The 26,702-nt window shown below is 55.3% G+C and overlaps 1 protein-coding gene and 1 long non-coding RNA gene across 3 annotated transcripts in view; one reads left to right on the plus strand and one right to left on the minus strand.

Annotated features, from left to right (window-relative positions):
* Nucleotides 1-26,702, plus strand: part of CACNA2D2 (calcium voltage-gated channel auxiliary subunit alpha2delta 2) — a 140,301-nt gene that overhangs the window by 43,511 nt on the left and 70,088 nt on the right. For both annotated transcript variants that reach the window (XM_024983269.2, XM_024983270.2), the window contains exon 3: nt 25,041-25,157. In XM_024983269.2, the coding sequence (XP_024839037.1) occupies nt 25,041-25,157 (117 nt within the window). The remainder of the gene's footprint in view (nt 1-25,040; nt 25,158-26,702) is intronic.
* On the minus strand, nt 11,341-25,049 carry LOC104975568 (uncharacterized). Its single transcript, XR_814609.3, has 3 exons — nt 14,361-25,049; nt 13,482-13,614; nt 11,341-11,461 (listed from the first exon to the last, which is right to left on the minus strand). It is a non-coding gene; the product is annotated as an uncharacterized lncRNA (long non-coding RNA).

Genomic DNA, 26,702 nt, shown 5'->3' on the forward strand with positions numbered 1-26,702 from the left:
GGAAGAGCTTTGCTGATAAAGTTCTGACTTGGTTGACAGCATGCTGGCTATTCCCTGGGTGGCTCCCCGCCACGTAATACCTTCTTTTTCTTCAGATGGGGTTACCCAAGTGGTAGGTACCAGCAAGTGGGGTTACCTGGGTCTCCCATAACCAGGACAGAGTAGGCCCCTGAATCTGGCTGATGGCTGAGGGCACATCCCTTTGGGGCAGCTCCTGAACACACAGCCTGTTGTGAGTGAGTCAGGGTCCCCTCTTCCGCTTAGCCCCAGGGCTCTAATCCTCCCCAGGGTCTGCTCTTGCCCTAATTATTCCTTCTGCCTGGGGCATCTTCCTCAGTCCTCGCTTCAACCCATTAAAATTGAGCTCCTGCTCCTGAGGCTGGAGGAATGGGCTTCTGGCAGGGTTTGGGAGCAATCACACCAAAAGAAACCCCTCACAAATCAGGGGACCTGGGGCTCAGTTTCCTCTCCTGTAAAAGAGGGGACGTTGTCTCTGCCTTCAGGGTCACAGTGAGATAACAGAGGATGTGAAGTAGCTGCAGGGGACAGAACCAAGCCCCTTGTATATTGAGGCAGCAGCATGGGGGCATGGGGCTGCTGGGGCGAAAGGCTGGACTGGGACTGGAGGTGAGGGAAGAGACTGGGGACAAAGGAGGAAGCAGAAGCAAGACTGGACCAGAGTACTAGGGGCCAAGGGATGGACTGGGAGCCAGGATAGGCTGGGCGGTGCCATGCCTTGTAGCAGTGGGCGCACAGACTATTTTTGAAAAACTCAGAACAAGGTTATAGAGTAATTTCTTTCAGGCAGCTGCTGGTTACCAGGGAAGATATTTAGCACGAAAGGAGGCCTCAGTTCCATATTCCTGGATGACATTTTAGGAGATTGGGTGAGCTGGACCACCTGCCAGAGCCCAATTTATTGTTTGATGTCCCGGCTTCCTTTTGTGAAGGATGGGGGAAGGGCACAGGAGGCACTCAGAACTCCGAGACAGCAACATTCTCAGGGAGGCCCAGAAGTGTGTGGTGAAGGGCACGGGAGTGGATCAGAGACTGAGTCCTGGTCTTGGCTGTGTCTCCTCTGACCTCTGTAGGGTGGCCTTGGGCATGTGACTTCCCCTGCCTGTTTTTTAGCATTCTCATATAAAACCAGGACACTGTCCATGTTTCTGGTTTAGGGCAGGTGGGCACAGCTTGTGGACAGAGAGGACTGAGTAAGGAGGGGCAGAGTACTGGGGGCAAGCCCATGAGCGCAGCAGGCTTCCTGACAAGTCCTTGGTCCCTCAGGTCATCTTGGCCAACCGCTGGGCGAAATAGAGGCCCAGAGAGGGCAGGGACAGGCCCTTAGACACACAGCAGGGTGGTGGCAGCGCTGAGGCCAGAACACAAGTATTCACCCCATCCCAGGCCAGTGGGTGAGAAGGGTGACATCACAGTGTCCTTCTGTCTGCAGTGGGCGGGACACATCTGTGTGACAGACTCCTTCAGCCTCGCCAGGAGCTGGTCCCCTCCCCTGAACGTGTGAGCCTCTCCCAAGCCCCACCCTACCAGTTTTGCCCCTTCTTGCCCTGGGCAGCTTTTGTTTCTTGGGAGCCAACCACAGAGACTCAGGTTAGGTGCTAATTAAAAGCCACCCAGCCTCCTTTCTGCAGAGGCTGATCCCTCTCCTTCAGCGTACAGCCCAGTCCAATCCTTCTCCATCATTTCTAACCTTGGGCAAATGATTCCAAGTGACTATGCCTCAGTTTCCTCATCCGTAAAACATTTCTTGTCTTCCTTTCTCCTTGTGGCATCATGAGGTTTAAAGGACACGTACCATGTATGTAACTCAGTTGGGGCTGTAGACATGAGTTTACCTGGGTGATGGGTGAGACCGCATCCTGGGCAGGGTCGTGGGAGGCTGCCTCAGGGTCAGTCATAAGTTGATGATGCTTGGCACTGGGGACAGGCATGGATGGATGGGGCAGAGTGTGGTGAGGATCGGCGGTGGTTGGCGGTGGGGGGGGACATGCAGGCCCGAGTGTCTGTTTTGCTGATTGCTCCTTTTGCTTTCAAGGAGATTAAACTATTTTTAGTCTGCGCCACTGCTGGTGAGACGCCGGAGGAAGCCTTTCCATCGCCGAGATTTTCTGGAAGCTGCCAAGTGTGGTCTTCAGCTCCATTCTGGGAGCCTCCCCAAGCAGGCAGGAGGGGCCGTCACTGTCTGGGGGCTCTGGGGACAGACTGGGTCGCCGTTGCTCCCCGAGGTTCTTGCCGTGCTGGCCTCCGGAGCTGCACAGCCCCAGACTACGGAGAGCAGTAATCTGATGCGCCCGATGTTTGTAACGCTGTGTTTAAAAAAAGTAATTTATTTTCTAATTATTCCTTGTCTTGCATAACCGTGCATCGCCAAAGTGTCGCTATTTAAAATATTTATCTCTCCACGCCGCAGGAGCAGCTCTGGAGCGTGGAGGGGGAGGAAATAAAAGTCCGCGTGCTGGTCGCAGGCATATTACTTTGACTCGTCCTGGCAGCTTTGACATCTCCCTGTAAATACATTTATTTTTCATTAGGATGTTTCTGAGCTTGTGGCCCCCGGAGAGCCGGAGTGATTACGCTGTTCATCTGTGAGAGATGCCGTGGAGAGGTGCTCGTGGAATGAGCTCTACTGAATGCGCCCCACGCCTGCCTGTACCAGGGCAAGGGTCCGAGCTGGTGTGATCTGGGGTGTGCCAGTGCACAGAGGGTGCAGGGCTGGGCTGCATGGTGCCAGGTGGGCCACGTGGCCAGAGACTTTGGTCATTTGGTTCGATGGGAAAACTGAGCCCAGGGAGAGTCACCTTTGGAATGGAATCAGCCTCACTGGCAAAGTGAGCAAGCATGCCTGTGGCCTGTTCTATCCAAAGGGCTGCAGCTCTGCAGGCTTCTAGATTAGGGTCAGAGAAATCATGGCTGGCTTCATGGGGTGTGCACATCCCAGAGGCTTGAGAAAGAGGGACCATGGGTTCCCAGCATGCCGGATGGGGGCCTGACTCTTACCTTTTCTCTGCCCGTCCTTAGGCTGCAGGTTTGAGCCTGTTGCAAGGACTGGAGGCATCTGGGCACTGGAAGAGCGTCCTCCCTTCAAACACCTTCCCTGGTGGAACAGTGACCGGACCCGGCTCCTCCCTCACTAACAGGCTCTTTTCCAATCAAAAAAAAATTTTTTTATTTCTGTTTTAGCTCACTGAGTCTAAGAAAGTTTTATGCTGAATTTTAAAATACCTTATTTTTTCCAGTCTCTAAACTACTAATCTCTCAGGCTGAGGGATTCTGGGACAAAGATGAGGCCTCAGAGTGGAAATCTGTAAAATTAGCTTCGGCGGTATTAGTGTTTGCAGTTGGAGATTGAAAAATTGCTTTCCCAGGGTCTGATTGGAGGCTCTACTCTCCTCCGGGGAAAAGGCAGGAATTCGGCACAGAGACGCCTGGGAGGGTGGAGGCGGAGTGGGGGGTGGGGGGGACAGCTGAGGGACAAATGCTGGGAGGCTGTTGTGGGGTTCAGAAAAGCTTCTCCTAGGGGAGAAGTCCCCCACCCTGGGCCTGTGTGCTGATGCTCTGTAGAGTATGTGCTGGGGTGACTGTGTCCCTGCCTGGGTTTCCCCACCAGTGCTCAGCTTCTCCAGAGCTCTGGGTACACAGCAGGTGCCAAGTAAATGCAGTGGAGCCCAGCCGGGTTCCTTCCCTTTCTCTTACTGAGGCCTCCTGGTTCTCTGACCCCCCACCGCCAGGGCTCCCACACTAGATGGGAGCTTCCGGACCTGACTGAGGGCCAGCTCTGGTGCCTGTGGGGGCGCCTGCTCATGTGGCCCATCAGGCCTCTTGTGTGCTTGATTGCCTCTGATTGGCTGCAGCTGAATTCAGCAGAAGCTATTATTTGCCCTTGATGAGCCAATCAGATGGCCTCATTGGCCATTCAGAGCAGGCACCGGAACCTGGGGGATGGGGTGGGAGAGGGGGAGATGGGACACAGCGAGGCGGGGGCAGGGCAGAACAGATGCAGGACCTGAGCCTGGTCTGTGTCCACCACGACCTTCACACAGATCATATCACCCTTCCCTGACTTATCCCCCCAAACCGGGATTCCTTAACCCCCATTAGGCCTGCCTCCCAGCCTTTGCCCTCACTGTTCTCTCTTCCTGCAAAGCCTTTCCTTGCACACCCTCCTCCCAAACCCCTCAAGACCTCCTCCATGAAGTCTGTTTCCACCTTCCCAGGTGAAGGCGAGCTGTGTCCCAGAGCTTGTTTGCTGCCCTCTCACTCTGGCAGAAAATACAGAAGTCATGAGGATGGTGGTCAGAGAGATTCAGATAGATAGAGGTTCAAACTTTGATCATTCCCTTTCCATGTCTAGGTCCTTGGATGAGCTAGCTCCCCTCTAGAGTTTTGGTTTCTTTACCTTTAAATTGTACCTCCCTGAGGGGGGTGGTACCTGAATGCTACGGTTGGGTGATGTAAAGGCAGGCCTCAGTTGGTGGGGTGGGGGTGGGGGACTGGAGGTCCCACAGCCACCATCACAAGGCTTTCTTGAGCCTGGCTAGCCCAGGGTTTGGCACTGGTGGGGACAGACAGCCTGTCTGAGGTCGTGTTAGTGGGAAACAGGGTCTGAGATGCTAGGATCTGTACACAGAAGGTTTATTTTAAGGGGAGGGGCTGCTCTGAGAAACCGTACTTGTAAGGGGATGTGTGGAGCAAGCCTGGGCAGGGAGAGAAGCTGACCACAATGCAGTTGAATGGGGTCTCAGCCAGCACCATGGAGAGCTCCTGGTCTGGGGTGGCTGCTTAGAGAGGTCCTAGATTGAGGCCAGGGGTCCTGGCTTTTGTGCCCTGCACTCCCTGGTCACTGCATGCAGGGTGCTGCTCGAGAAGGGACATGACCATGCATGAGGTGTCTCCCTGTAGTTAGGGGACAGTTCCCAATCAACTCAGCATCTGGAGAATGAGCACTGATCCTGAAGGAGTACCCACAACAGCCCACCTCTTGAGTCACCTGGACCCCTGGCTTCATATAGTAAATTTTGTCTCTGTGGGAGCTCACTAGCTCTAGAATTGTGATTGTTCCCTTTTCCTGGGAAACTTGAAAGAGGAAGAGTAGTGGGATGAGCTGTGACCTCCAATACAAAGGCCACGATTGGCACGCATCCTCTCCATCTGCCACCACCTCCCTAGGTTCCCTTCACCCTGACCCAGACCCTTATCCCTGGTGGGTCTTGAGCCCCTGCCCACCACACCCTTCTCATGCCATGGCTTATGCCCTTGTTCATCCTTCATCAAAACTAAACAGGGGAGGAACTCCTGGTGGTCTAGTGGTTAAGACTCTGTGCTTCTACTTTAGGGGGCAAGAATTCGACCCCTGGTTGGGGAACTAGGATCCCACATGCCGTGTGGCACAGCCAAAAAATAGATTAAAAGAAAAGAGAAACTAGACAGAGGGGTCCCAGTGGGTTGCCTGGGTGTCCAACATATTTTTCCCTGCCTGAGCATCTCCTGATGATGAGAATCATTTTTCCATGACAGCTGCTCTCTTGACCCGAGGAGCCTAAACTGACAGGCCAGTCGCTGAAAACTAAGGCCCAGTGGGACTCCGTGTCCCCCGTGAAACCATTCCCTCTCTGGGAACCAGGACTTATAGATTGACAGAGCCAAAAATTGAGGGGATCAGAAGTCAGAATTCCCCCAAGTAGGAGAGTAGTGATGGGGAGTGAAACCACGCCTCTCCTACTTTTGCCTGGACTGTGTATTCTTGACTATTACGGACTCAGCAGTTAGATTTACAGTACATACCGTGTCCTCAAGGATAGCTCCCCATTCTGGCTGGATACCATCTCCAACGTGGTGGCTTTGCTGGTCTTCAGAAGACCATTCCACATAGAAACATACACAAACCTTCATAGCAACATTATTTGTAATATATTTAAAAAATGGAAACAACTCAAACGTCTATCAACTGATGAAGAAATGAACAAAATCGGTATATCCATATGGTGGATCATTATCCAGCAGTAAAAAGTAGTCACTTTCTGATACATGCTACCATATGGATGAACCTTGAGAACATTATACTAAGTGAAAGAAGCCAGGAACCGAAGGGCACATCTTAAATGATTCAGTGTATATGGAATGTCCAGAACAGACAAAAACTAGGAACAAAGTAGTGATTGCCATGGGCTTGAGGGAGGCAGGAATGAGGTACAGGGTTTCTTTAGGGGTTATGAAAATGTTACAAAGTTAGAGTATTGATGGTTATACAACTGTGTGAATAGATAACCATTTAGTTGTATACTTAAAAAAAAGTATACTAACCATGTGTGATGTGAATTATATCTCAGTAAGGCTGTAACTAGGGGAAAGTCATGCATTCCAACACTGTGAGACTGGTGGCTTCAGAATGGTGAGGTAAATGATAGGATCAGCGCATCCCATGCTCACATGCCCACTGAAGCACCTCTTTTGCTGTAAAGTGGATCCCCTGGAGAAAGGAACCCATGGGATCCCAAGGGGTTATGAAAATGTTACGAAGTTAGAGTATTGATGGTTACACAACTGTGTGAATAGATAACCATTTAGTTGTATACTTTAAAAAAAGTATACTAACCATGTGTGATGTGAATTATATCTCAGTAAGGCTGTAACTAGGGGAAAGTCATTCATTCCAACACTGTGAGACTGGTGGCTTCAGAATGGTGAGGTAAATGATTGGATCAGCGCATCCCATGCTCACATGCCCACTGAAGCACCTCTTTTGCTGTAAAGTGGATCCCCTGGAGAAAGGAACCCATGGGATCCCATGTCAGCAGATCAAACATTCGATAAGCTCATGGATAGTCAACACCCTTCATGTAGGAAAGAAAAACTGACCAGCTGTTATCATATCAGTGAGAATGACTCACTGCCCCTTCTGAGGCTGAAGAGGTCTGGTGTAATCAACTTGCCACATAGTTGGTTGATTTTCTTGAGAAGTAGTGCCATATTCGGGTCTCAGGATTGGACTCTGTTCCTGGAAGTTTGGGTATTCAGCAGCAGCAGTAGCTAGATCAACATTGGCCTTGGGCCCTTGCATAGTCCCTTCATAGCTACTGTCTTCATACACTCCTTGTACCAGCCCTGGAGTGACTGACAACAGAGGCTGACTGATGGAAATTCATGAGGTCATTTTATCTGGTTATTTGGTGTCTCTTTCCTGGTGGTGCTGATAAGCATTAATGTACAGAGATCTTCATATTTGTGCTCATGCCCATGAGTCCATCCCCATGCCTGTACCAGGGTTATATGTCCCTGGTATTCCAGACTTCATTCATCCTGACAACCAACCAAGCCATTTGTCACTTCCCATGAGACTGTTTATATATTCTTACCTCAGGCCCCTTCCCTTTCCATACAAAGTGGATGATCAGGTGTGCTGCCCAGAGCTTTGCTTTTTGGAAGGCTTTCTGCTTAACACTATCTTTCAGGGCCATCCTGAGTCGGGTATAATGTAGCTGTGTCTGCTTTCAGCTCACATCAACATACTCCGCTGACCTGTCTGAGACTGAGCTCAATCTTTTCCCTCTTCTATCAGCTGGTCATGAGGGACTCCTCCCTGCACACACTCCATGCAGTCTTAATTGAGAGAGGAGCATTCATGCAGCAGTAGTGAATGAATGGAGGACTGTGTCCTGAGGTTGCTGGATCAAGGGCAGTAGAAGAGAAGGTTGGATATGGGTGAGGTTATTGATATGAGCAGGCTTCCCAGGTGGCTCAGTGGTAAAGAATCCGCCTGCCAATGCAGGAGATGCAGGAGACGTGGGCTCAATCCCTGGGTCGGGAAGATCCTCCAGAGGAGGACATGGCAACCCACTCTAGTATTCTTGCCTGGAAAATTCCATGGACAGAGGAGCCTAGTGGGCTACCAGCCATGGGGTCACAAAAGAGTTCTTGTGGCTTGCTTGTGCCCTCTGACCAGCTCATACTTGATCAAGGATGCGCACCCCCTCCTTTCTTAAAATGGATTACTCTTGGGCTCACAAGACCTCATGACTTCATGGATGTGACAGAAGCCAGATCATTTAATATGCCTGGTCATTTAATCATGTGCATTGTGTGGTCTCTGCCAGGGTCCAGTGACAATCCAGGAGATGCTTTCTGAACAGTGTGTAGTTTTCTGTTAGACCCTCGGACTCTTGTGTGATTCTATTAGAAACTGCTGTAAAGGTCACACAGCGTCATTCCCCAGAACAGATACCTCTAGTTCCATCGGGCCGGCTGCGTCATGTGGCCCGAGCTGCGGGGCCACTTTCACCTCGGCTTGAACCTGTTGTAGCGTCCCTTTGAACTCTCAGCCTCACTCAGAGCTGAGATCCTTCCGTGTCACCTGGTGCGTGAGATGGAGCTGGATTCCGAGGCTGGCCCTGAGAGCAGATGACAGCCCCTACTAAATTTCTCTCTGATGCTTGTGCCCTTCTTACCAACACAGTCCTCTTCGCTTTGGTAAATGGTGTCCTTTGGGCCCACACGTGGAACATGGTTGTGTCGGGCTTTCTGGCCTTTTGCAGTAGAACTCCTCTGGTATGTCCACTTGTCTAAGCCTTTGATCCTTTTCTCAACTTTGCTCTGGGAGTTTTGGCATTTCAACTTCTCTTAGTGTGGGCCATTGCTTTTTTCAGACTTCCACCATCCCCTGGGGTCCTCACTGGGGTGTTAGATGCTGTATCATTAGAAAGTGCTCTCACATCGATGGTGGTGGATGGTGCTCAGTTTCTCAGTCGTGTCTGACTCTTTTGTGACCCCGTGGACATAAAGGCCCACTAGGCTTCTCTGACCCAGGGATTGAACCCGTGTCTCCTGCGTCTCCTGCCCTGGCAGGCAGAGTCTTTACCACTGAGCCACCTGGGAAGCCCGTTCATATCAATAACCTCGCCCATAATCTAACCTTTTCTACTGCCTTTGATCCAGCAACCTCAGGATCCAGGCCTCCTGCTGGCTAGATGCGATAGTACCTTCAGGACCTAGTCCCTTTTTCTCTCTTAGCAGGCCCAGCACTTCCTGGAGTTGTGGGTTTCTCATTATGACTCAAGCCTTGTTTTTTGTCTGGTGAGTGAGAAGGAGGGGAGTCTGTTGCTTTCGAACATGGAGGCCTCTTCATCATTTTTAAGCAAGAGGGGAGCCCTAGCCTTTAATAAGGAGGAGCAGCCACTTCTGTAGGCTCAGAGAGTTCAGGGTGGGTTTCAGGGTTCTCAAGGGCAGTGACCCAGAAGCCCTCACCTCACAACGCAGGGATCCGTTCCTTCCCAGTCAGGGTCTTGACCTTGGGTAGACACCTTGCTGCAGTTGAGACTGTAACTCCCTCTGGATCTTTGTCACTCTTCTAATTAAGTCCTGTGCCTGACCCTCAGCTTTTTCTGCCTCTGGCTGCAAGAGATGAGTCTTTTTATATCCTGCCAAGGGGGCTTCTGACTTTCACACTTCACCTTAAAACCATGATTAATCACATTCAGCCTTTCATTGTCTCTTTCCAAAGCATTGATAGCCCTCAGCAACGGCCATCCCATTCCATAGTCCTTATGATTACATTTCCCTGAAATTCTCGAGACCTGAAACATTGCACCCATCCACAGATATTCCCATTTTGGTTCACAGTGGGTGGACGTTCGATCATTCGCACCTTTATCACACGCCAGGGTTGTCAGCGCTCCATCGACCACTGCGTTGCAGCCCTCACTTCAGCAGGACAACTGTTTCAGAATTGGCTCCCTGGGACCCCTCCCAACATGAGCTGTGGCAGGGTTGAGTCCCTGGAAGCAAACTCTGAGCTGGGGGTTTGTGTGCAGGTGTTGACTGGGGGAGTACTCTCAGGGACCACCCTCGTCGGGGCAAAGGAGGCAGGATGGGGCAGCAGAAGTTTGACTGGGATGAAGGCCTAACAGAAGCCCCAGCCAGTTCCACTGAGGGCACTGGAACTGGCCTCACTCCTGAGAGTCATCCCTCATTGTGGTAGACCTTGTGTTCCTCCACTCAACCTGCATGTCCAGCGAAGCGTGGGTGAGGCGGCTCCCTCTGCTAAGGCAGGGACTTAGCTGAGACCCATCAGCAGCCAGCATCTTGGCTTCATCCTGATGCAGGAGTCTGGGCAGACACCACAGCATCCACGTTTTGGTGCTTCCCACCTCGGATCCTGGTCCTGGTTGTCCTGATACCAGTGGAGGCCATGAACAAGTCCCCAGAGCTGTCTGAACCCTGCACCTCTCCTATAAATGGGGCACGGCCAGGCCCCCACCTCCTGGGACTTCAGGGGTGGGGTCAGAGGGTGGCTCAGATCAGTGAGGGTGCCATGGCTGCACACATGTGGGTCAGGACCAGTCACCATCCAGGTTGGGGCTTAGGGCTCAGGGGTCTCCAATCCCTGGAACCACCAGGCTCCTCCCCATCCTCTCCTTAGATAAGCAAACTGCGGCCTGGAGAAGTCCAGGTTTGAATAAATGGGAAACGTGGGCTAAGTCTTCCCTGTTGATCAAAATCAGTTTGACTGACTCCTGGTGATCAGTGAGATCAACCCAGAACTTTGGTCAGGGGCTCAGGGATAAAAATAGTGTTTCCTCTGGAGGGGCAGGTCAACCTATTCAGTGAGTCAGTAAATTAGTGGCACATGGAGGCAGACTGGATTCCGGGGGCTGGACTCCAGGATGACTGTTATTATTTGTTCAACAAAGTGACCAAAGAGTGGGGCCTATCAGGCCTCTAGTGGAGCGGGATAAAAGGTGATAGGAGCTGGCGCAGGCAGCATGACTGTTCACAGCGGGGGCACTAAGGGCCATCAGGAGCCCTTGAAGAGGCCAGGAGCTGGGCACTTCTGTTGAGGCCTCTGTAGGCCAGGTGGCTCTGGGCTCGCCACAGATGACCCCTCACTTGCAAGGGTGCCATGCAGATTATAAGATGGTTCACAGGCAGGTCCCGTGTCCAAGACTGGCCCAGGGTCTGAGACTCTGGGTCACTTTAGCCAAGAGCACCCATGATGTCCTCTGTGTGGCTGGCGTGGTGGGGCCTGACTGTGGGGGCGGGCACCTTGGGGTTGTGGCTGTGGGCAAGGAGGAGACGGCACGCAGAGAGGAAGGGAACGTTCCGAGATGGGCATGCGCGTGGCAGGCATGCCTTTTAAAACGATCATCAGCCTTAGTGTTCCAACAGCCTCTTTCACTTTGTAAAAGGCTTTTCTCTTGAAAAATAAAAGAAGATTGGAGGCAAGTACAATATTTGGCTGTGGCGGCTGCTAATTTGGCACTGAATGTCACCTCCGCCTTTTCCTTCCCTGATGCCAAGCGCTCCTTCCCAGGCTTGGGGTGGGTGGGCGGGGTGATGGGGGGTGCAGGGCAGGCTCCCCGAGCCTCTTAAGATGCGAGATTCATTTCCTTAAACACACATTGTCTCACTCCAATTTCACGTCCGAGCAGTTCTGGCGAGGAATTAGCAGCCCCTGGGAGAAAGCGGGCAGGTTCTGTTTACACGGGTGGGGGTGGGCTGGGGAGGGTAGGGGTGGCAGTACAAGCCGGGGGCTGGGGGCTGTTTGGACAGGGAGCCCACAAAGGACCTGGCTGCCTCACCTGGCCAGACAGCTCTCAGTGGGAGCCGGGCCAGTCCTCTGTCACTAGGCAGAAACCCTGCCCCCTTGAAATGTCCTGAGTACCTGGAGGAGGGGGACTGCATAATGATTGGGAGACAAACTGAGGATAACGGGCTTTCAGGTCAAACTTAAGACCATTTGGTTCACTACTTCACCGAAGAGGACTGGCTGGGGCCTAGGGGCCAGTTTTGGCTGACCCCCTCTGTGATGGGGGCTCACTCGCTCACTGGAGGCCGACCTTTGCTTTGAGTCAGAGCCCTAGATCCCTCCTTGACTCAGTTCCCCACTTCTGCCTACAGGTCTCCTCCTTGTGAGCTTAGGCGGCTACAGTCCTATAGTTATATGGGAGAAGCAGCACCCCAGCCCGTGGATGGCCCCCCAGCACCCAGCCTCAGGTCTCTCCCCAGAGTTCAGTCCTTAGGGCACAGGCTCCCATGTCCCCCAGCCCAGTGTGTGTGTGCAGTGGGGGTGAGTCTCAAGGAAGAGTCAGTCAACCTCCCTCCTCAGTGGCACCCTCCAGACAGTATGATGGCAGGCAGCCCAGGCAGTTGGAGACTTCAGGCTCCCTGTCTGAGTTTGTTTGGGGATGTCCTCCAAGGCTGGGGCTGCCCTTTTATTCCCTTTTTGGCCTCCCCCTGCTCATACCCATAGTCACCCCCAGCCCCCACCCACCCCACCCCTGGGGAGTCTCGGGGCTGGGCTGGGCACTCCATAGGTGCCAAGTCAGGGCGGAGCCTGAGCAGAGCTGTGGGGAGGGGGCCCATCCCTCCACTCTCCTGGGCAACTGCTCATTCATCACCTTTTAGAGGCGAGACCTGCTCATTTGTTAGCCCATTAGCTGGGCACGAGCAGCATATGGACCTGGTTCCTGCTGCCCTCTTCCTGCCTACCTTGGACAGCGTCATCTGGGCTCACTGCTCCGCCTTGTACTGCAGTGGTTGGGGTGGGGGGCCCCAATTTACCCCAAGGCTGAGCCCCTGGGTGAGGCAGGCTAGGGTTTAGTGCTCTCGGCTTCTCCAGCAAATCTACGTTTGGACTTAGCGACAAAGCCTCTCTAAGCCATGAGCTGAGAGGGGCCCTGCTTTTAGGAGATGGGGTTTTATTTTTAGTGTTTAGGGAGAGATAATTTTTTCTCACCCACTATCAGTAAGGAGATCAACTGTTTTCGTGGCGTTCCTGCATCCTCTTGTCTGTGGGTGGGGGTGGGCAGGAAGGACTGCCTCGTCTGCTGATTCGAACCATGGTTGCTCCCCGTGTGTGCAGGAGGGAATGTGTGCCCCGGAGCTGTCTGCTGCAGCCTGGCATCATCGCTGAGGGGGATCTCTGTGTCTGCTGGGCAGTAAGGAGGTGGCCCACCTGGAGGGGGAGCCCAGGCACAGTGTCTGCCTCCCCTGAGCACAGCTCACTCACTTTGAAGTTCATGACTGTTCAGACCAGGGACCCTCGCAGTGTTGTTCGTGGCTGAGCAGTGGGTCCTGTTTGCACAGTTCATTTGCAAGGCAAACATTGAGCACAGTCACGGTGAAGATAAATGTTGACCCCAGTGGCCACTGAGGTTCTTGCATTAATGGAGAAAGAACCTGGAGCTGAGGGGGGTGCCAAGGATTGTCACTCTTTCCCCACAGTAGGTGAGGGGACACTGAGGCACAGAGAGGGGCCAGGGCCCGCCCAGGAGCCCCAGTTGACAGTGGATATATGGAGACCACTGGCCCCCCAGCTCTAGGAAACCCTGTGTGGTCACCACCCTGGGTGTTTCAAGCCCTCCTATGAGGGCTCAGGAGAGCCCGTTAATGACCCGAGAGAACGGGTTCCCTCTGGGCATGTGTCCCCAGCGTGTGCGTGTCCTTGGTGCCTGCACGCCCCTGATGCATACCTGTCCCCAGTGTATCTTCAGCATGTGCAGGGCCTCAGTGTCTCCGTCCTGTTTGTTTATTTATTTATGCCGCCAACTTATTCTCCAGGAGATTTAAGGGTTCTTACAAGGATACATAAAATTCAAGAAGAGCCTATAAATTGAAAATAAGAGAAAAAGAAAAACTAGGAGAAGGACTAAGATGGGGCTGGAAGAGGCCGACAGGACGTGAACGAGATAGCCTAGGCGTGGGCGTGCTCCCTCCCACATGCGCTTGCACACTCACCACCAGTGAGATTCAGGTCCCCACTGCCTGTCAGCACCTGACACTCGGGCACTGGGACCAGAGGAGGGGGCTCAGCCCTCCCGGGGCTGATCCACAGGCCACTGTCTGGCAGGCCACACACCCTTGCCCCCAGTAAGCCCCTGAGCCCTCTGTGTTGTTAGGGGCCTCTCCAGTGTCATGTCCAGCAGGAAGATTTAGGGAGATAACCTTCAAGTAGCCCCAACCATCTGGGGCCAGAAAAGTTTCACTGCTGAAAACATTTCAGATGGCTGCAGACCCCCTTTTGAGATGTGGATAGAAACTCACAGAGCCTCATCCAGGCCTGGGGCTGCTGACTTCTCATGGAGCCTCCTTCCAGGGTATCCAGGGACAGTGGACAGATCTGTCCAAACTGTGGTATCTTTTCTGGAAGCCTCAGTGTGAATCATGGGCAGGATCTGCAAGTGACTTTCCGGGCCCTGGGTGTAGATGTGGTGTGTGAGCTGGTATGTGGGTTAGACACACGTACCTGGAACTACAGTGAGCGCCTGGGTGTGGGGCAGGGCCCTAGGATGACCTTGCCCCCAAAAGGGGCCCCTAACACCATGGGAGGCCGCAGCCACTCCCAGACTTACCTCCATCTCTGCCTCCATCCTGCGTGCCTGACGTGCCAAGATCCAGTGTTTTCACAAGAGCAGCCAGCCCTAGGGCCTCGAGTTGTAATTGGTGCTGTCATTACTGGACGATGTCTTCAGCAGCAAGTCTTAGCAGCAAAGGGCAGATTTCCAGCCTGTGAGACCTGGAAAGTCAGGCCTTGCAGGACAGTGTGGGGCAGCCTCGGGAGCGGCCCTGGAAGGAGGCCCCTTGAGAAGCCAGCGGCACATTGCGTTTGACCTTTCATCTTTGAGGAATGCCCCAGAAAGCCCGGCTGAGGGTGAAGGCTCATGCCAAGCCACGCGGCTGGTAAAGAGCAGGGCGGGAACTCAGACCTGCAGTTATGTAGCCAATTCTCGGCTGTGAGTGCAGGGGACTCGGGAGTGGGAAGGTCTCCTTTGGACAGATTCTGACCCTCTTGGCACTTTGGTTTCCTCCTGGGGCCCTTGTCACAGCTGGGGGAGGGGAGGGGGGATGGATGAAGAAAAATCTGATGAGCCCTCCCACCCAGGAAACCTGCCTGGAGACTCTTGGGGAAAGGTGGGTTTCTGGCCCCTCTGGAGTCCCTGAGCACCCTTCTCCAGCCCCTGAAGAGGGTGGCCCACCCTGGGCTATCAGTGTTGGGAGGACTGGAATGGAGGTGATTCGGGCAGAGGAAGCCGACTTTATCCTTTGCTCCCTGGCCTTCGAACTGTGCCTCAGGCCCAGCCTCAAATCTATTTCATGAGGGCATTTATGGGGGTAAATTTCCACCAACTCTAGACTGAGGGACAGCCCTCTTAGATGAGATCCTGCTAACACTTGGCTCTGTGAAATTTGAGTCAGAGTCCTCCCTGGCCAACCAAGTGTCCGCTGGAGTCTCTGCCCACCCTGGCTCCCAGACTGCCACCCCACCCCGCCAGTTCTCTCACTCCTGAGAGTGGAGACACTAGGCTGTATGGAGCCAAAGACAGAGACTCGGAGGTGAAGGGGTTGAAGAGGCCTGACGGCAGGCCAGTGCCAGGCCCTGGTCTCTGTCCTGGGGCCGTGGTGTCGAGAAGAGGGCAGGGTCCATGTTCAAGGTGAGGGCGGGGTCCGTGTCCATGTCCATGTCCACGCTGGGCCAGGGTTGCTCAAGGTGCTGACCCAGGTAAAGGGTGGACTGGGCTTGTCTGGGGGGTGGCAGGATGGAGGGACCCTGGAGCCTAAAACTGATGACTGAGGTCTAAGATGCCCAGTATCACGGGCTCCTCCATTCATAACTACGATCTCAGCCGGCTTCTGCACCTACCAGAGCCTCACTTCCTTAGCTGTAAAGTGGGGCCAGTGGCTGTGCCTGCCTTTCAGAATTGTTGTGACTCAGTGGGTTATGCGCTGAGCCCTGTCTGACCACACGGGGATGGGCGGGTGCCTATCATCGCTGTCCTTGTCTTCCTTCGTTGAGAGGCTGAGGAGTCCTGGAGGAGGGAAGGCGGGGCCCCGGGGTGGAGAGCAGCGGGAGGGAACTGAGCCAGGGTGGGCGGTGAGGGGGCCCAGACGCAGGCACAAACAATCTGTTTCCCTGTAAACATGGGCGCCCACACCAGCCGGCCGCCACCCGGCGACTTCTGCGAGTTGGGAAAGTGCGGGTGTGTTTACTCGCACTCCCCCCGTGCCAGCTGGCGTGCTGGGCACAGCTTCCCTCCCAGCTGCCTCGACAGCCGGCGGCTCCCAGCTCAGGGAAGGGGAGTGCGCAGGGGCCCCCAGATCTTGCCTGTAGTTTGATTCAGCCCAGGGTCACACACACACCACCCCTTCTGCATCCTGATGCTATCCTGGACCAAATCAAGAGGCCAGAGGCCTCCATGGCAGGTGCCCACCTGGCCAGGCCATGACATGGTTCCCCTGCTCTCCAAGATCACCCGAGTAGACAAAGGCTGGAAGGCTGGAACTGTCCAGGGACCTCACACCTTGAGTATAGGCAACAAGTATCCCTCTAGTAGGGTCCAGGTGCCGTCCCTCCCCCAAATCCAGCCGCCTTCTCAGAAAGTGCTTCCATCGGGGTGTGCACGGCACTGACCCGTCAATGCGCCCAGAGCTGTCGGTGTACACATTGCAGGTGGGGGTCGTTGCAGGGCTCCTAGTGCCCCATGGGCCCTAGGGTGCTGGGGGCTCCGCATCTCAGGTTCTCTGCTCTGTGAACCCCTCGTCCGAGCTTGGCAGCAGCAGCTGCAGGAGGTGCATGCATCTTACCCCTGAGGCCAGGGCAGATTTCTGTCTGGGAAGGAGTCTTCGAGACCCTGCACCACCCCAGCACCAGGCCTGGGTCAAGCACCTGGCACGCAAGGAGTGGTGGGAACTTGAAGGAAGGGGCTCAGAGAGGGAGCTTCTTAGGCAGGCACTAAGTGGGCCACGCTAGAACTGTAACTTCTGACTTTGGAGCTGGGTAGTGGGTCATGGAGACCTGACCATGAAGCATTTGCTTTTGAAGTGACACAGGTGTGTGCCCCCTCCCCAGCTCCCATGGACTTGGCCATCTGGCACTGTCACCCCTGTGGAAGGGAGACACCCTGTCGGATTCCTCTCTCCTCCCACACCTGTCCCCAGATATCCCCTTGACCACCGAGAGAGCCAGAACCTGGGGAAGATAGAGTCACAGACGGCCAGCTTCATGTAGACACACAGCCATGGGGATGCTGCTATCTATGGCAGCCTAGAGCCCAGCTACTGTGTGAGGTGAACCCCTTCTAAGCATCTCTGACAGATGGGGCTTGCATACTTCCTGTGATGGGGAGCTCACTGTCTATCCAGACAAAGCTATTAGGGTTTGAGTGTGAGAAAGTTCCCCCAGTTTCCCCTGAGCTGCAATATGCCTCTTTCCCCACAGGCACCATTAGGAACCTCAGAGTGCTGCCTTCAGGAACCTTGCCTCTCTCTCTTGGAGCTGGTTAGAAACCATACCCCTGCAGGATACTCTCACCTAAGATATACAAGCCTTAATGCTAGGGCAGGTTCAAAGTTGGATCTGGAATAACAGGTGGAGAATCAGGATTGCCATGGTTTTTAAAATCAGCTTAGAAATTCACATCTGTTTCAGAGCAGCAAACACTGGCCACAGCTAGGAGTGGGCTGCTCGTCAGCACTCCCTGGTGGCGGGTCATTGCCTTGCCCCGGGGCCAGGGTGGGACAGTGCCCTGCAGAGGTGGGAGTCTGCAGGGGGATAAGTGCAGAGAGATTGGCATACCCTGGCCCTAGCTCAACTGGGAGGATTTGGTTTATTGTTTTGTGTTGGGTTTTGTGTCTTTTGAAAAACAAGAGATTGAGCCTTTTTATGACATGGATTTTACAGCGTAACGAGGCAGCGTAATTTCCCATTCTCAGCAGCAAGTGCACTTTTTACACTAATTGCATAATTAGACATAATGTACTAATTGCGGTAATGGATGACAGTCAACTAAACTTTAACTTTAAAAACAGGGAGGCGTTGCTGGGGGTGGTGGCGGGGGGCTTTAGGCCCCTGTGAGTTTTTCGAAGGGAATCTGCTTCTGAGAGCTCCTGGCAGCTTCCTCTCGGGGGCCAAGGGGCCATGAAGCCACCAAGGCCTTCTCACCTTGGAATCTGGGCCACACCCCCTCCTTCCCTGAGGATCCCCCAACTCCATCCCCCACCACCTGGGAAGCTAGGACCCTTCCCATCAGCACGTCCCCCCAGCTTCCCTGCACACCTCTGTGCTCCTGACACTGAGCAGTCCATTCCCTGCTCCCAGCCTGAGAACACCTGCTTTTACTCCTGCAGTCCCTGACCCCCAGTCACCCCCGTGTCTGGAGGACTCCTGCCCAGCCCTTCAGGCTCCGCTCAAATGGCCTCTCCTCTGACAAGCCATCTAAGTCTTTTCCTTCACACACTCCCGTCGCCCACCCTACCCCGGCAGACCAGCCTCTCTCACAGATGTCTCCTACACACCTCCCCCACCACCACCCCTCTGCCGTTAGCAGCCCAAATGGACATCTGTCCTCTCCAGTGCTGAGTCCCAGGGGGACAGGGACAAGGTCTGGCCCATCTCTGCTGCCCCAGGCTCCAGAGACCCCAAAAAGAGCCTGTGGCATGAACATGAGTGCCCAGTAGGGATGTAAGGATATGGGGTGGGGTGGGCCACTGATGGGCCACCAACCCAACAGGGCCACGTTGTCATCTGCTCCAGGAAGCCAGGTCTCGAGCCCTACTCCCCATTCCCATTCTGCCTTTATGTCCTCCATTGTAGCCCATGCAGGGCCCATTGCAGCAGCCCAGGCAGGCATCTGCAAACCTCTCTAAGCAGAGGGTTCATTCCAGGAAGTCCCTGTATGGAAGGTTAGCTATTACTGATGTGACAACCAGCCTCACAATATACAAACTATGTGTGACATGACATGACACCACATACAGCTGACTAACTGTGGAGCCAACCCACCGCAGGATGGTGGCAGCGTGGCAGGACCACATGGGACCCTCATGTGGCAGCTGGTGATTGTCAGCAGCTGATGAAGCATGCAGCCGAGTGGCCCATAACCCGCCACCAGTGCACCGACTGTGTGCTCTGAGGCTCCAGGGCCCCTTGCCCTTGCCTTACTGTAAACCCCACTCCAGAAAGGCCAGAGGGGGGCCACAACCCCTGCCGCAGGGAGCTCGCTGTCTGCCACACACACAGTCCAGGGCCTGGTATGTCCCCGGAGCAGCTGGGTCAGGCTTCTCATGCACCTGGTGTGGGCAGCCCCAGAGGAACAGGGCTGTGGGGCTTGCGGGTGGTTGGACGTGGGAAACGTCCCGATTGTACAGCCTGTCCAGGATCTGCCCTCAGTGAGAGGGTGCCCAGGTGGCTGGCTGTTCCCTCCACCCTGTGGTCTTCAAGGGTGATTATTAGCAGCTATGTCAATACCCTCAATTTCTCTGTAAAGGGAGGAGACAGGTGCAGTAGCAGCCTGGTGGGGTTGAGGGCAGGGGCCAGCATTGCCCTGACTGACTGGGGCCCCTGAGCTGGTCACTGCCAGTCCCTCCATCCCCCCACCTCCCTCTGGGCCCAGCTCGGGATCTCTGGGCCACCAAAAGCCCTCTATCCTCCCACCTAAGGCTCCCCTGATCCCTTAAACAAGTGTACCCCTTCCAGCAGCTGGCCCTTGTCTCCAATCCCAGATCCTGTGGCCTTCCCACTGCTTGTCCACGTATAGTCCGGTATAAGAAGGCCGTCCCACCATCTCTAGGAAACTGTTAACCCGAGAGCTGGACAGTTAAAACTCCCCCCAGCCGCTCCTTTCAGTACTAGGGACCAGACACTGAGACGTGGCTAAAGGTGGGGCTGGAGAATAGCACATCCCCCAGGAAGGTCATATCCTGGGGTTCAGCTCCCCGCCACCTGCCTGTACCCTGCTCAGCGCCCTGGGCAAGGGAAGTGGGGCAGGACGCTGGAGCACCCAGCTGAACCCCCAGCTGAGCCTGAGCCTTTGAGGAGTCAGGCAGCAGCAGGGCCCAGCCTGCATCAAATCTTTCTCGTTCCATTTTCTTTCTGATTTAATTTTCCAGAGATTAGGGCCCGTTCACCTTCGCTGCAGAGAAGAGCCTCACATGCGTGCCTGTTTTAACTCCCAAGGCTGGGTGGTTGGTTAGCCGAGCAGGTTGGTTCTGCTGGTCATCCACCCTCCTCCCCTGCAGAATGGCCCTCCTGCCTTCCATGGGCCTCGGGCTTCCAGTGCCACTCTGAGTCCCCCAGGCCCCTTTTAGGCCGCCCAGATTCCCAGCTGATCCCCTGTGCCTCATTTTGAAGTTTGGGGGTCAGTGCAGGGAACAGAACTGCAGAGAGCGTGACCTAAAGCAAGCACTCTGGATAAGAGTGGCCGTTCTTAGCTGAGCAGCTGTGTGACCTGTCCTGTGTGGCCCTCAGTGCCCTGCCTGCTAAGCTGGCATCATCAGAATGGTCCCTCCTCAGGGCTTGTATATCAGGGAGGCCAAGTGTGTGAAGCAGCCGGCCTTTGGGTGGCCAGAGTCAACACATGGCAAACAGGGCTGTTTCTGCGGCCTCCGCAGCCCCTCTTCCTTCCTTTCCCATCCTCTCCCTTGCACTCTTTGCCCTCCTTTTTGTATCTGTCTCTCCCACTCTCCACCTCTCCCTGGGCAGGTTGGGTGCTGGCTTGGGTCCAGGCCCCACTGCTGCTGACTGGGACTTGTCTAAATGCCTCAACAGTCTGATGGGGGGTTGTCCAGGTCAGTGGTCCTGGCCTTTTGTCTCCTGTGTGGCTGCCCCGTGTTTAGGGGCCTCAGCACTTATTCCACTCCCAGGCAGGACTGTTTGGAGCTGGGAGGATAAGGCTGGCTCCATCTGCTCCTGCAAGCATCCACGCTTCCTGCCCAAGGTCACTGTTCCTCCAAGTGTCCTCCAGGCCCATCTCCCCCTTGTGTGTGGACACCTCTGAGAGCAGGAGGCTAGGCAGAGTCCCTGGGGCCCCTGAAAGGGCCTTGGCCCCCACAGGCCCTGGAATTCCCAAGGCCAGAAGGCAAGCTGGCCAGACATGCTGCTTCACAAAAGAATTAACTAAAGCTGAGAGAGGGTTGGGGTTGCGGCCAACACTGGGGGGCATGGGTGGGGGTGCTGAGGGAAGTGGGTGGGAGGGAGATGAGAGACATGGAAGGACAGGGCTTGGTCATTGGTAAGGGGTGCCCTCAAGGGGTGGAAGATGAGCACTGGCCATGGGTGGTGGTACAGGGTGGAGGAGCCGGGAACTGCTGCGAACGAGGGGCTGCAAACCGCCTCCTGAATTGTCACTCAGCACCTCTGTGGCTGTGTCTCCTGCTCTCCCCAGCATGTGCCCCTGGCCCCAGCCAGCCTGTACCCTAGTCTGCTGCCCTGTCCCACTGCCGTTCACCATCCCCTCGGGGGGATGAAGCCCCTGTCTCTGCCTCCTCTGTCACAGCCGGCGTGGAGCTGTCACCGCCTGTAGACCTGTTGGCCCCCGTCTCTTTCTCCTTGGTCCGGCTGCCTGTGCTGAGCTGGGGGCCATGCGGCACTGCTGTGGGAGTTGTTGGGTTTTTCCAATTAGCTCTCTGGGCCAAGGACACCAGCGGGCACACAGTCCTGCTGTGGTTGTTGAGGCCCTGCGCCTGGTGCGCCCTGCTCTTTCTCTTGCTTCCGAGTTGGCTCCAGGGACCAGGGCTAGTGCCTGGGGTTGAAGGGAGCCAGGCTGGTGCTCTGGAGCTGCCCTGGGCCCTCCCGGACTTCCTGCAGGGCCTGCAGGTGGAAAGCACTCCCTGGGCCGCATCAGTCAGGGGATGACCTCTCCCCTGGGGTGGGACCATCTGCTGGGCTGTGTCTTGGATCTCTGGGACACAGGGTTCAGCTCAGGGCCCCACCCCAGGGGACGGGGACAGCTGGAGCAGGTCCAGGGGGACGTTGAGAGGGGTGAGGCACCTGGGATGGGAGGATGGAGGGCTCTTGCCTCTCAGAGGCTTATTTGGGATTGGGGGACAGGCTTGGCTAGAGCTCAACTCAGCCAGTCCCTGCAGTTCTGGAATTGTGCCTTCATCTCCCCAGAAACTCCTTCTTGCCCATTGCCCTACCTCACTCTAGGGAGGATGTAGGTAGGCAGGCAGGGGAGGTAGACACAGTGTGAGCAGAGGTGTGGCAGCAGGGACCCAGAGGCCTGAGTGCACCTGCCAATTCAGTGAGCTGGAGCGGCCTCGAATTCTGGCACCAGCACCCAGCAGAAGGGTATCATGCTGGGAACTTCCCTGGCGGTCCAGTGGTTGTTAAGACACCGCGCTTCCACTGCAGGAGGCACAGGTTCCATCCCTGGTCAGGGAACTAAGATCCTGCATGCTGCATGGTACGGCCGAAAAAAACAGGGGGAGAAAAGGATGTCATGGTGGATCTTTGAGTAGACCCAAGAAGAAAGCATGGCAGGTGTGGCCCCAGACTCCAAAGGCTGGCACACCTGCAGGAGGAGGTGAAGGAGTCAGACCTGGGTCATGCTTGCCCTGGAGCTTTTCTCCTGAACATGGAATTTGGCACATGCATTGGCTGGTGGTTCCTTTGTACACAGACCCAGTGCCTGGGGAGCAATGGAAGGGAGGTGGCCATGGCTGTATACTGTCCAAGGCTCCCCTGTTATCACCACCGTGGCTGAGGCCAAGATGGAGACAAAGACAGGCTGACTGACGGAAGGGGTGCTGTCCGAGGAGGCCTGGGAGGGAGGGTGGGATGGGAGGTGGGCAGACCTGGGGAGACCAATGCTGCCTGCCCAGCAGTGGGAGCCGAAGGCTTTGGATCCTAAGTATTCAGACGTAGCCAGGACAGTAGGGGCAGGGATGGGACTATGATTCCATCTGCAGAATTCTGGTGATCCTAAACAATAGCAGTAATACTACGAAAATTAATATAGGCTCTTCGTGGCATGAGTCTTTTGGTCCTTGGTCAGCATGTGAGGGGAGGACTGCCATTCTCTCATTTAACAGATCGGACACTGAGATGGGCTATTTCTTAACAGGGTCCCTGCTTCCGAGCCCTTGCACCTGCTGTCACGGTCTTTGGGTGTGACTCTGCCACTTGGAAACCCACGCTCTCTGCAGCCCCTGAGCCCTGGTTCAGCACCATGCCAGGTTGCCCAGGGGCATCCTAGACCCAGAGGGGAGGGACCCCCGGCTTCCCAGAGGAGAGCTGTCAGGAGGCTGCAAGGTCCACCCTCCAATACCAGGGCTCCCGCCACCATGGACAGCCCTGACTGCTGGGGTGCCGGGGAATGACCTTGACCGGGGAGTCAGATATGGGAACTTCATACCCTGCCCTGAGAAGCCAGACGGCTGCGCCCCCTGCTGACGCCAGCCTGCTGGGTTGCACTCAGCAGGAGTTTCAGCCAGTGTGGCTGAGTGAGGCCTCAACACACTTGGGGGCAGTGGTCTAGAATTGAGAAAGGGTGTGTATTTTTCATGTCCTGAAACCTGGGAAGACGTCAGGGAGGACGGGTGACTGGCTTGTCCCCTCACAGTCGTGTGGCCTTGACCTGTCCTCTCCTATTTCTGAGCCTCAGTTTCTCCCGCAGTGGGCCCTGGGCTCCAGCCTCCCTGCATTTCTCAGTGATGCCCCCAGGCTCTGACCCCTGCTTGGCCTCTGCCTCCACCACTGTCTTCCATCTGGGGCTTCTGGCCTGAGGCAGGCCCTGGGGAGCCCCGTAAACAACCTGCCCGGCGCCCACTGGGGGCCTCCCTCCTGCCTGACCATGCAGCCAGGCCTGTGACTCTCCCTATAATCGCCACGGCTCTGTGGGAAGGAGCGACTTCACCACAAATTATTTTGTTCTAAGAGAAGGACAAAAAGAAAAGAGAAGCCGGGAGGGATGGGGGTGGTGGGAGGAGGAGACTGCCTGAGCCAGCTTTGAGCGCTGCTTTAACCCTTGGACTGCCAGGGGCCCACTGGGCAGCGGGGCCGGGGCTCTGAAGGCACCGGGTCCCCCACCTCCTCCCCTCGTCACATGCCAGAGGCCTTTATCTGCCTACTCTGCCTGTCACTCTCCCGACCTTATCTCCCCCGCCTGTCTGTCTCTCATCAGCGGCCTCTCCCACCTCCTTATCGCCTCCTCATCGCCTCCTCTCTGTGTCTCTCCACATCCCTCCACTTCTGCACAGCCCGATGGCAAAAGTCTGGTGGCTGCGGTTCTGTTGTGGCGACCAGCCCGTGACCTTGTGCTGAAGGAGCCAGCTTGCGGCACAGATTTCCTGGGGTCACCTGGATGGATATGGGGGCTCATTCAGGCTCAGAGGCACATGTAGGGGTGTGCAGTGCACAACCACACACACATATACACACACACACACATGCACACACCTAAGACCCCTGTCGTGAACAAAGATGCCCACGGAAACCTGCTTCCACAGTTCACATACAGCCCCCAGGCTTCATCTAGCCGCCCTAACCCCACCCCATCCCAACACTCAGGCTCGTACACACAGATGGGTGTGTGTTGAGCCATAGCACCCATTCACACATGCAGATGCTGACTCTCAGATTTACACCCTCACATGCGTGTGCACACAGGCCAAGCCCCACCAAGGAAGAGGGGAAGCAGATTCATTCCCCCTGTATGCCTTTTCTTCCCTGGTCCCTGTCCCCATATTCTTTGCCCAGAATGACAGAGGAGCCCCTTGGGGCACACTGAGCTCCCACAATGGTTTCTGCAAACGCTTTGGGGAAGTGCCAGCGAAAGTGGGGTATGGATGCCTGAGCCTGTGTGGAAAGGTGGCTCTATGTGTGTGATGCATGTGTGGGTTTATGGGTGTGAGAGCACCTTCGTGTCGGTATGTGGGGTACAGTGTGTGCCTATTGGCTCCATCTCCCCACAGCACCCTGCCCCCCGCTATTATTAGCAAGCCTGAGCCAGTCAGGGAGGTGCTGCTTGTGGCCCCTGGATGGGGAACCCTGAGTCCCAGAGAAGGCAGTGACAACCTCATCCCACCAGACTCACACAAGCAGCACAAGTGGAGCCATGGCCTTGAACTTCTTCCAAGTCTATCGGAGCTTGAGCGGGACCCCCAGACCTCCCTGTTCTCTCTCAATGGCCAAAGCTGGGGTCAGGGTAGAGGTGAGGACCGTTCAGTGGGGAACTGTGCAGCGAGGGCATATGGACGCCATGTCTGAGGAGTGGGGGATCACCCTGGCCTCACCCCAGGCTTTTGCTTCCTTCCAGATCTACAAGGACAACAGGAATCTGTTTGAGGTGCAGGAGAATGAGCCTCAGAAGCTGGTGGAGAAGGTGGCGGGGGACATTGAGAGCCTGCTGGACAGGAAGGTGCAGGCCCTGAAGGTAGGTGCGGTCGTGTGGGTGGAGGGAAGAGCAGAGTGGCCTGCACCGTGAGGGCACCGTCCCGACCTGCCGTGAACACACAGCCCTCCTGGCCCTCTGAAGCCAGGCCAGGCCGTCGCTGGCGGGCTATGCCACGTGGACTGTGGGCAGCTGCTGGCAGGAGCAGGATGTTTTCCTGTGGAGTAGGCCCCTGGCCCGGGGCCTCGGGGGCCCTGCATGGGTACAGTGGCAGCCCCGGTCCTGCCTCTGCTGGGCCTGGGGTCTTCCTGTTCCTCCACTCTGCTTATGAGTGTGCCAAGGGTGAGCACTTGGCCAGGATGTGTGTGTGCAAGCGGGCGTGCTTGGTCGTGTCTGACTGTTTGCCACCCCATGGATTGTAGCCTGCCAGGCTTTCTCTGTCCAGGGGATTCTCCAGGCAAGAATACTGGAGTGGGTTGCCATTCCCTTCTCCAGTGGATCTTCCCAACCCAGGGATCAAACCTGTGTCTCTGGCATTGGCAGGTGGATTCTTTACCACTGAGCCACCTGGGAATCCTCCCTGGCCAGGATAGCGACCTATTGGCTGGGAAGGTAGCTGCAGACTCTGAGGCAGGAGGAGTGTGGAGGGCCCTGAACACCTTACAAAGAAGGCCACGGCCGTGTGATTTTGGAGGCTGGCGCTCCTATTCTGCCCACAACTTCTCCACCTACCTCTGAGCCTCAGTGTTCCCATCTCTGCTGAGAGCTTGTGCCTGCCAGCTCCAAGACACCATGGTCCTGCGAGGTGACAGGACCTGCTGGTCCCCCTGACCAGGTCTACAAAGCCAGCAGACCCACCCCTGGGAGAGCAGGTGGGAAAGGGCTCCTGGAGCTGCAGAGTGCCCTGGGTGGGTTGTGCAGGAAAGAAGGGAGGGGGTCCAGGCTGCCCCCAGATCAGAGGCACAAACTGCTGCTGCCCCTGCCTGTGTCACAGAGATGTCCAGTAGAAAGGAATGAAATACTGGTACACATGTGGATGGACGATGTGGATGAATATGAAAACATTACATTGAGGGAAAGAAGCTCGTCATAAGGAACACCTATTGTGTGATCCCATATCTGTGAGGTGTCCACAGTAGGCCAAAGCATAGAAATGGAAACTACATTAGCAGTTGCCTAGGGCTGGAAGGGAGGGGACAGGGAGTGTCTGCTAATGGGTACAAGGTTTCTTTTTGGGGATGCTGAAAATATTCTAAAATTAGAATGTGGTGATGAGTGCACAACTCTGAAAGGCTAAAAAAAGCCAACACTGAATTGTATATTTTATGTGAGTGAATTTTATAGTATCTCAGTAAAGCTGTCTTTTTTTAATGAGCAAGACCACACAAGCAAGCGTCCCAGCAGGGTCACATCAGAGCAGCCAAACCCCCACCACATCCAGACCCTGGGAGGGGACTAGGAACCCCTTCTGCAGGAGCTGGGCCCTCCTGTGCCCCTGGCATCCCCTGCCTGTGCCAGGTGACTTGGGATCATGAACTAGGGAAAGGCCGGCATCCAGGACCAGAGTGGGGGAACCCTGAGGGCATC

Source organism: Bos taurus, chromosome 22, assembly GCF_002263795.3.
Source record: "Bos taurus isolate L1 Dominette 01449 registration number 42190680 breed Hereford chromosome 22, ARS-UCD2.0, whole genome shotgun sequence".
In the NCBI taxonomy this organism is placed as follows: domain Eukaryota; kingdom Metazoa; phylum Chordata; class Mammalia; order Artiodactyla; family Bovidae; genus Bos; species Bos taurus.